The 9,863-nt window shown below is 41.5% G+C and overlaps 1 protein-coding gene across 3 annotated transcripts in view; it reads left to right on the forward strand.

Moving 5' to 3' along the window:
* Window positions 1-9,863, forward strand: part of CNOT2 (CCR4-NOT transcription complex subunit 2) — a 106,331-nt gene that overhangs the window by 88,378 nt on the left and 8,090 nt on the right. For all 3 annotated transcript variants that reach the window (XM_075856949.1, XM_075856948.1, XM_075856947.1), the window contains 4 exons: window positions 1,184-1,304; window positions 1,970-2,126; window positions 7,325-7,386; window positions 7,600-7,649. In XM_075856949.1, coding sequence (XP_075713064.1) covers window positions 1,184-1,304; window positions 1,970-2,126; window positions 7,325-7,386; window positions 7,600-7,649 — 390 coding nt within the window. The remainder of the gene's footprint in view (window positions 1-1,183; window positions 1,305-1,969; window positions 2,127-7,324; window positions 7,387-7,599; window positions 7,650-9,863) is intronic.

Raw genomic sequence — 9,863 nt, forward strand, 5'->3', positions numbered from 1 at the left:
CACCAGTTCCCAACAGGAGGCAGACAAACCACAAATGCTACATAGGGGGAGAGTGCTAAGGTATAATATGCTAGTGATATCTTGTCCCACTAGTCTTGAGGGGAGTGGAGTAGCTGCTCAGTGTTCTCACTGCACACAACCAAATCTGCAAACAATGTGTCGTTCGCACAGCGTACCGTATGTTGCCAGATTTCAGCATATTAGTACATATTATTAGATCAGGCGGGCTGCCCGGCAAGTCACACCGAACACTGGCACACTATTGTCCCCCAGCATTACAAGACCTGGCTGCCTCCAGAGTATACAAGATAACCATTAGGTATACGCAAGCTCGCAACTCACGTCAAGGGTCCTCCCCGTCTTTAGAGTCCCTACGCTAGAACTTTTCGTTCCCTATATTGAAGCAATTCACCAAAAAATTGGACATATTAATATACAAAAAAAAACATAAAAACAGGCCATACATACTAAATGGGCAGGTAGACACCACATACATACAGCTCCAGCAGTGGGTGCAACTCCTCCCAGGCTCTGGCTGCGAGCCTCTTGGTATGCAACAAAAAAAAGAATTTGAGGCAGCACTCCAAAATAGTGAGTAAAGAATGGCGTGTTTATTCACCCCACCAGCGACGTTTCGATCCAACTTACTGGCCTGAGAAAGATCCCAGTAAGTTGGATCGAAATGTCGCTGGTGGGGTGAATAGACACTCAATTGTTTATTCACTATTTTGGAGTGCTAGCTCAAATTCTTTTTTATATATATATATATATATTAGTCCCAGCAGAGATACCTGTTGTTAAAGGGGTTATCAGGAAAGTTTATTTTTTTTCCTAGAGGCTGCAAATGAAATACATAAACAAAACAAAAAAAAGCAATACTCGCTTCAGCCAATCAGAGGGCTCAGTGGCCATATATTTTATTTCTGGCAATATGCGATTCGCCACTAGAGAGCCCCTCTGAGCCCTCGGATTGGGTGCAGTGGTTACATGCTACGTGCATGTAAACAAGCATCGGGATTGCCGGTGGAGCGACAGTTGTGGATCGTCGGGGGCAAAGATAGGTAAGTATTACTTTTTGTTTTATTTATTTTATTTGCAGCCCCTAGGAAATAATGTTATTTTATTTTTCCTCCCTAATTAAGATTTTAAATCTAATTGTACTATTAATGTTTTTCATGTACAGAATTTAAATACACCAGGAAAGACCACGTCAAGTACAGATGGACCCAAATTTCCAGGAGACAAAAGTTCCACAACACAAAATAATAACCAGCAGAAAAAAGGGATCCAGGTCTTACCTGACGGTAAGGTCTTAGTTGGCGTATTTCATTTCATGCATTACATCAGTATACAACATTATGATGCAGTTTCCCTTCTCCATCCTGTGGAATGCTTCCAATTGCTAGTTTAAGATCCACACATCAGGGATTTAGTTCTTTTGTGATGCATTTTTTAATTCAGGATCTACTCTGCGACCCTTCTATTCCTCATCATAAATATAAATCCAGCCTAAATCTAAAGTCTAAATGAAGTGTGGCGTTTTGCTTCAGGCACTTTCCCACGTTTCATGTTCTAGGGCACGTCTTCTCAAACTTTTTCTATTGAGGCCTCACCAGCCAGAAATTTTGATGCCAGGCTCCCACCTGCAGTAGTCAAAACCCATTACAAGATTAAAAGTGTTTGCTCAATGTATTTCTCATTTGTCTCTGAACACAGTATTTCTGTAAATAAGCACAAAATGAGACGATAATGTTGTTAAGCCAGAGATTGGTGCAGCCAGAGAAAGTAGCATTCAGGTTATGATCATTTCTGTGAAAGCTGCCTCGCCAACAACTAGGAGGGGACGCCTCGGTTTGAGAAGCAATGTTCTAGGGTCATCATTTACGAATTCCTAGACTCAGCCTTGTTATTTGCTTGTCTTCCTAATTGCCTGTAATCGGCATTGTGTTTGCTCCTGTCTTTTATCCAGGCCGAGTAACCAACATTCCTCAAGGCATGGTGACAGACCAGTTTGGCATGATTGGCTTGTTAACATTCATCAGAGCAGCTGAGACAGACCCAGGGATGGTACATCTTGCGTTAGGAAGTGACTTGACAACGCTAGGCCTCAATCTCAACTCTCCAGAGTGAGTTTTATTTCTGCGGTATTGTTCTATGATATAAGGGGACCAGGTTGTGTTGTGTTGTAGTAATCCAGGGGTGGGAAGAAAAGTTTTTAGTTATCGGGCAAGAGCACTTAAAAGAAAATCGAATTAAAAGGAATTTACTGTAAGAGTTCAAGAGAGATCTATTGTGCTAAACTATTTTCTTGTAGTAAGTCGGTCTTATTAGAATATATATATATATATATGTGTATATATATATATATATATATATATATATATATATATATATATATATATATGTGTGTGTATTATGCTCCATCTGCGAAATGGAAAACATTGTCGACCAAATAGAATTTTATGTAGTCATTAAAACCAAGGAATACGTAATTTATATGTCTTAACCGTAATGTTTTTATTTATGTTGTATTCAGTGTAATTGTTTGAAGGTAATAGAGCGTGTGCTAATTTCTTAATAACTGGGTATTTCAGGCCTTACAGTAGATCTGTCACGTCTCCTATGCTGCCCTCACAAATTCTGGGTGAAACTTAAATTCCGTATATGTTGGTCTTGTTTACATCTCGACTTATAATGGATCTTTGTGTATATTTTACTTGTGGTGCGACCAGGTATATGGTCGTCTTTGTTCCCTCATTCCGATGTACCTGTTGGTGATGGCACGAGACCCAGAAGCTATGCCTGCACGATCACCGGCTTGAGAACGGTTGTGATAAAAATCCACCCACCATCATTAATGGCTAAGATCAGAGAAAACTCTGATACCGGATGTTTAACCCCAAAGTACCACAATAAATGCAGTTAGTGGTGCGGACAAAGGAGGGGGTGCCCTTTGTCCTTCCCTTGCAACAAAATCATGGGGGGGGTGACTGGGAAATTATGACAACCATGTGGCTAATTAAGGAACCCCAGGGATGGCCTCTGTTAGGGTATGTTCACATGGCTTATGTTTGACCGTTTTTTCAGGCTGTAAATGGACGAAAAATCGGAAGCAGAACGCCTCCAAACATCTGCACATTGATTTCAATGGGAGAAACGTCTGCGTAAAAAAAACGGCCCGCGAAAAAGAAGTGCATGTCACTTCTTGAGCCGTTTTTGATTGACTCTATAGAAAAATTGCTTAAAAAAACGAACGTGAAAAACTTGACTTTGAATAGAAAACGTCTGAAAATCAGGAGCTGGTTTCCCTTGAAAACCGCTCCGTATTTTCAGACCTTTTTGATTTAGTGTACGCACATACCCTTAGGACATGCCTTCAGTGTGGCCTAACAGATGCTTGTGCATTTTCCATGCACAGGCAGCAATGGAGGGTCATGTAGATATGACCGTACATTAGGTTTAAAAAATAAAGTAAAAGCCCTTTTTCCGGGTTATAAATTTTTTTTCTTGTACTGGCTGCCAATTACATAAATTAACAAAAAAAAGCAATACTTATCTATCCTTTTTCCCACACAATCCAGCACTGAAGCTCCAGCGGCACTCCCGGTGATTTTTTACATGCACGTTGCATGTAACCGCTGCAGCCAATCCATGGGCTCAGCGCGAAACAGCGATGAAGAATCGTATTTCTGGCATAATGCCAGAAATATAACACCGAACGAGCCCTCTGATTTGCTGCAGCGGTCACATGCTATGTGCATTTAAACAGTTAATGGGAGTGTCGCTGGTGCGTCAGTGCTAGATCACCAGAGGGAAGGATAGGTAAGTACTGCTTAAAAAATAAATCCTGCCACAACGCGAAAAAATACAGAAAACTCATTTATTTTTTTTAACCCCTTAATGCCTATTTTAGGCCTTAATGACAAGCTGTTTTTTACGGTTTTCCATTTTCGCATTCAAAGAGTTATAATTTCTTTATTTTTGCATCAACATAGCTGTATACGGTCTTATTTTTTGCGGGACAAGTTGAATTTTTTAATAGCACCATTTTGGGGTACATATAATTTATTGATATTTTATTCACTTTTTTTGGGGGGGAATAGAAAAAAACAGCTATTTCGCCACACTTTTTTGCATCCTAAATGTATGGTGTTTACCGTGTGGTATAAATAATATAACAACTTTATTCAGCGGGTCGTTTCAATTGCGGCAAAACCAAATTTATATAGTTTTTCTTATATTTCACTACTTTTACACAGTAAAGACACATTCTTTTTTAAATGATTTTTTTTTGTGTCGCCATATTTGAAGAGCCATAACTTTTTTATTTTTCTGCTGAAGTGGCTGTATGAGTGCTTTTTTTGTTTTTGTTTTTTTTGTGTGACACCTTGTAGTTTTTATTGGTACCATTTTGGAGTAGATGCGACTTTTTGTTCACTTTTTATCCCAAATTTTTTTTAAGGCAGGATGAATAGAAAACACCATTTCTGCCATTTGGTTTTAATTTTATTTTTTACGGCGTTCGCCGAGCGGGTTAAATAATGTAATGGCTTTATAGTTGGGGTCGTTACGGACGCGGCGATACCCAATATGTGTAATTTTTTCACTTTTGTTTTTTGTTTCATAGTAAAGCATTTTGTAAGGGTAACTGAGAGCAGGGAGATTTACCTGCTCCCGGTGGTGTTTACTATTCTGATGCAGCGCCGTAAAAAGGCTACTGCATCGGAATAAAGCCTGTTAGTGGCTGCCGTAAAAACACCTATGGGCGGTCATTAATGGGTTAAATTAATTTTATTTAATTTAAAAATACGTATAATATGTCCCACACTCGTCTTGACCCGAACAAGAAGATTATGCCTCCTATTAGTTTTAACCGTGAACAGCATGAAAAACGTTGAAAAGAACAACGGCGGAATTGCTTTCTTTATATCGTATATGTTTAAATGCTACAATATAGTCACTTGAAAATTATGGCATAAAAAAATGTGGCGAATCCCGTGAGAGCGAAAAAAACAAGGCCTCAAAAACCTATGTAGCTTTAGAAATGTAAACAAATTATGGCTGATGCATCTGCTACTTCATTCAATGTTTATGGGACATTGAATGGAGCAGCATCACGCATAATCGACCGCAGCTCCATTCAAAGTTCTCTCAACCGCAGTTGAGCAGTGCAGAGGAACTAAGGGTTTGGGACCGCCGTCTCGTAATTGGTGGGGGTCCCAGCAGTGGGGTCTCCAGCGATTAGACCATCATACCCTATCTAGTGGATAGGTGACAATTATCGATTCTGAGAAAATACCCCTTTAATCCATGCACCATATGTATGTGTTAAAGTCCCTTTCCATCCACCACAGGAAAATGGCAGACTAATGAATGCATTTTGCAATAGAAATTACATTGAAACATGTCTGAATATACTTCTACATCAGTAAGTTCTTTGCACTGTATTAGTTGATCAACCTTCACTGTTTATTTATGAAGCAAATGGACACATTTTTTAAACCAGAAGTCCACGTTATTGAAAAAAGTCAAGCCATACTTAGCATTTCTAAAGGATTTTTTTGTTTTATTTGTAAGAAACTTGTATCTTTTAGGGTATGTTCACACGGCCTATTTTCAGACGTAATTCAGGCGTTTTACGCCTCGAATTACACCTGAAAAGACGGCTCCATTACGTCTGCAAACATCTGCCCATTGTTTGCAATGGGTTTTACGATGTTCTGTTCAGACGAGTTGTAATTTTACGCGTCGCTGTCAAAAGACGGCGCGTAAAAATATGCCCTCGTCAAAGAAGTGCAAGTCACTTCTTGGGATGTTTTTGAAGCCGGTTCTCATCGGTATGCCTTTTTTTTATTTATTTATTTTTATTGGAGGATGGGTTAATGTAGTAGACTGCTATTCCACCCTAAGGGATTCCACTAAAAAAAAGTATACCGTGCAGTATACGTTTTTTTTTTAACATGGAAGCCTGTATGTGACAAATGCTATTGTATGACGCCTGTCAGAGGTGTATGTTAAACATATACCTCGAGGCCCTTCCCCAGGGCCAGAGTCCCTAGAAAAAGCATTAAGTAGCGATTTGCCCGGATTCCGGGACTGGGAAAACCCTACAACTACGGAGTCCCCGGCCAGAGCATCGGTAGCGCTCTAGCTGGGGACTGTGGGACTGGAGATGCCCCTGACATCACTGTCCATATATGAACAGTGACATCAGGGGCTCCTCCAGTGAGCGGAATCCCTGGCCAGAGCGTTGCCAACACTTTATCCGGGGATTCTGGCATCACAAAGCTCCTAATGTCACTGTTCATATATGGACAGTGACAGCAGGAGCGGAATCCCCGGCTAGAGCGTTGCCGACGTTCATGGACGGATATTCTTGCATTACAAAGCCCCTAAAGTCATTGTCCATATATGGACAGTGACGTCGAGGGCTTTCAGAACACAGGAGTCCCCGGCCAGAACACTTGTGATGCTCTGGCCGGGACTCTGTAGTTGAAAACCCCTGACATCACACTCCATATATGGACAGTGATGTCAAGGGCTTCCCCAGGCACATTGACTTCAAGTTTCGCTGTTTCCGGGGAGTTCGGCGACATATCCCATTGTGTGCCTATACAGTAGGACAAATTGCTACCTTCAGATTAAGGTATACGTCCGGACTCCTCCCGAAGTATACCTTCGACTAAAAGGTTAAAACACAGTGTGAATCGGGCCTAATCCTTTACATTCCAGGATGCCTGGGCATCAATTCTGGAATAAGTGAAAAAAAGAATGTGTTTACAAAAAGCCAGCACTTTAATAATAAAATTAAAAAAATGAAGTCAAAACACTAGAGCTCTAAAATGTTTTTTTTTTATGGATTTAATAAAGATTTAGTGATAGGCCTCATGCACATGACCGTAGCCATGTGCATGGCCGTGATTTTTGTGTCGGCCGGGGGCGGAGTGTCACCCGCAAGCTGCCCGCAAATCGCCGGCCGTGCACATGGCCATGTCCATTATTTCCTATGAGCCTGGACCGCAGAACACGGCCGTAATAAGACATGCCTGTTCTTTCTGTGGTCTGGGCTCCTGGGCCATGCACGGACCATGGAAACCACAGTCGTGTGCGTGGCCCCATAGGAATGAACGGGGCCGCAATTCTCCCGCGGATTTTCGGGGAAATTCGGCTGCAAAGGCACGTTCGTGTGCATGGGGCCTTAGATCTATTAGTGGTGTGCTGGTCTTTTGGAGTCATGTATGTTCAACAATGACACATTGACACATTTGTTAAACATAGAAGGACTTTTTCATATTTTGCACTTATGTCTCAATTTTAATCTCAGAAATCTTTATCCGAAATTTGCGTCACCGTGGGCATCCTCACCCTGTCGACCACAAGATATTGGTATGACAATTTTATACTTTTGCTTTTTACCCATATGAACAAAATAGCCATTTATTTTACTGTCCTTTTTGTTTTCCAGGGTATTTAATTTTTCACTTTTTTTTTAACTCTATTTTGCACAATTAATGACATGTTTGGTTGGATGGGAATGTTACTTTTGAATGAGTTAACTGCTGTTTAATTATAGTTTTTTTTGTCCTATTTGCCTTTCAGATTTCCATGTCCCTTCTGAATACTTAACGAACATTCACATTCGGGATAAGGTGAGTGCCTGGGCCTAGGTTATTGTAATTTGTGTTTTTGTAATACTGTCAAATGTCTATGACTATGTTTTTCAAGCAGGATGTTTGTGTGACAATTTTCTGTTCATAGGGCATACATAAGGACTAACTGAAAAGTTATAATTTAATAATCACCGCTGTTAATTACAGTTGATGGTGTATATTGCTTAGCTATACTATATACGTTGCTAGCTGTGCTTTACTATACTAAAATATGTGTATATATATATATATATATATATATATGTATATGTATACTAGATTGAACAATTAAATATTTTCACATTTTGACATGCACAAATAAAACCTGAATTATAAAAAAAAAAATCCTAATTTAGTCCCATACCCATATATTTTATGAAAGTTGACACCCAGCTATGTCAGCAGAAAAAGTTATGGCTCTTAAAATATGGCAAAACAAAAAACAAATCATTTTGAAGAAAATGATTTTACTGTGTTAAAGTAGTAAAACATAAAAAAACAATAAATTTGGTATCGCCGCATTCGTAACGACCCGCTGAACAAAGTTATGTTATTTATGCCACAGGGTAAACTGTGTAAACTTAAGATGCAAAAAATGAATGGCAAAATTCCTGTTTGTTTTTTTTTTATATCCCCCCCCCCCCCCCAAAAAAATAATGAACCCCAAAATGGTGCTATTAATAAATACAACTTGTCTCGCATAAAAACAAGTCCGTATACTGCTAGGAGAAAAATAAAAAAGTGATAGCTCTTTGAATGCGGCGATGGAATAACGAAAAAAATTGCTTGGTCATTAACCCCTTCACCACTGCCTTACGGCTATATACGTTCTAACTGCTGATGCCCCGTGCAGTTAGCATGTGTATTAACGTTGACAGCCTGGAACGGGTTTAATGAGTGCAGTGCTGATTTCAGTGTGAGCAGCGCTGCACTCTCATGTCGGTCGGGGCTTTGAGAGCCCCGGAATAAACCCCCCACTGTAGATAGTGCCACCCACAACCCCCTGCAGGCAGCGCAAAACATCTCGGTAGATCGCGCCACCTAAGCTCCCTCCAGCATCGGAATCCCCGGCCAGCGCTCTGGTCAAAGATTCCCCTCCTAGATGTAGATATAGACCCCCGCCCCCCCACCCCCGCTGTAGAAAGCGCCACCTGAACGGAGTCTAGGAGTGGAATCCCCGGTGTCAGATCGCACTGGCCGGGGATGCCGCTTCTAGAGAGAGCCCCTGACGTCACTGTCCATATATGGACAATGACGTCAGCAACTCTCTAGGAGCAGAATCCCCAGTGTCAGATCGCTCTGTGCCGGGGATTCCACCACTGGAGAAGCCCCTGGTGTCACTATCCATATATGGACAATGACGTCAGCGGCTACCTCTAGGATCGAAATCCCAGCCCGACACTCTGGCCGGGCATTCCGCTACTGGAGAAACCCCTGGTGTCACTATCCATATATGGACAATGATGTCAGCGGCTCTCTCTAGGAGCGGAATCCCCAATGTCAGATCGCTCTGTGCCGGGGATTCCGCTACTGGAGAAGCCCCTGGTGTCACTATCCATACATAGACAGTGACGTCAGGGGCTACTCCTGGAGCGCAATTCCTGCTCTGGCAGGGGATTCCGCTTTTAGAGTTAACCCCTGACGTCACTGTCCATATATGGACAGAGACATCGGGGGCTTCCTGTAGGAGCGGAATCTTCGGCCAGAAGGATTCCGCTCCTACAGGGAGCTACTGTGGTGCTACTTACAGGAAGGGGGTGTCATTTATGCGATCTGCAGAAGGGATGTTGCGATCTACAGGGGGTGTGCTGCTATCTACAGGGGGGTGCTATATACAGGGGGTGTGGCGCTATCTACATGGGTACTGTGGCATTATATTGGCACTATCTACAGGGGATACTGGCCCTATATACATGGGCACTATGTGGGCATTCTCTACAGTGAGAACTGTGGCACTATCTATGTGGGAAATGTGGAACTATCTACAGTGGTATCGCGTCACTATCTACATGGACACTGGTGTTTTCAGGGGGTTGGTACAACCTTAACTATGAAAAATCATTCATTTTTTTTAATGTCCATGAAAAACGGATGGCAAATGGCGGTTAAAAATGGTCAGACGGCCTGGAAATGGGTTAAAATTTTTAGACAAATTGATGCAAAATAGCCGTGAAAAACTGACAGTTGATTCGTTGTTGACTGCCATTTTTTTCA

Source organism: Rhinoderma darwinii, chromosome 3 (genome assembly GCF_050947455.1).
Source record: "Rhinoderma darwinii isolate aRhiDar2 chromosome 3, aRhiDar2.hap1, whole genome shotgun sequence".
NCBI classification, from domain to species: Eukaryota; Metazoa; Chordata; class Amphibia; order Anura; family Rhinodermatidae; genus Rhinoderma; species Rhinoderma darwinii.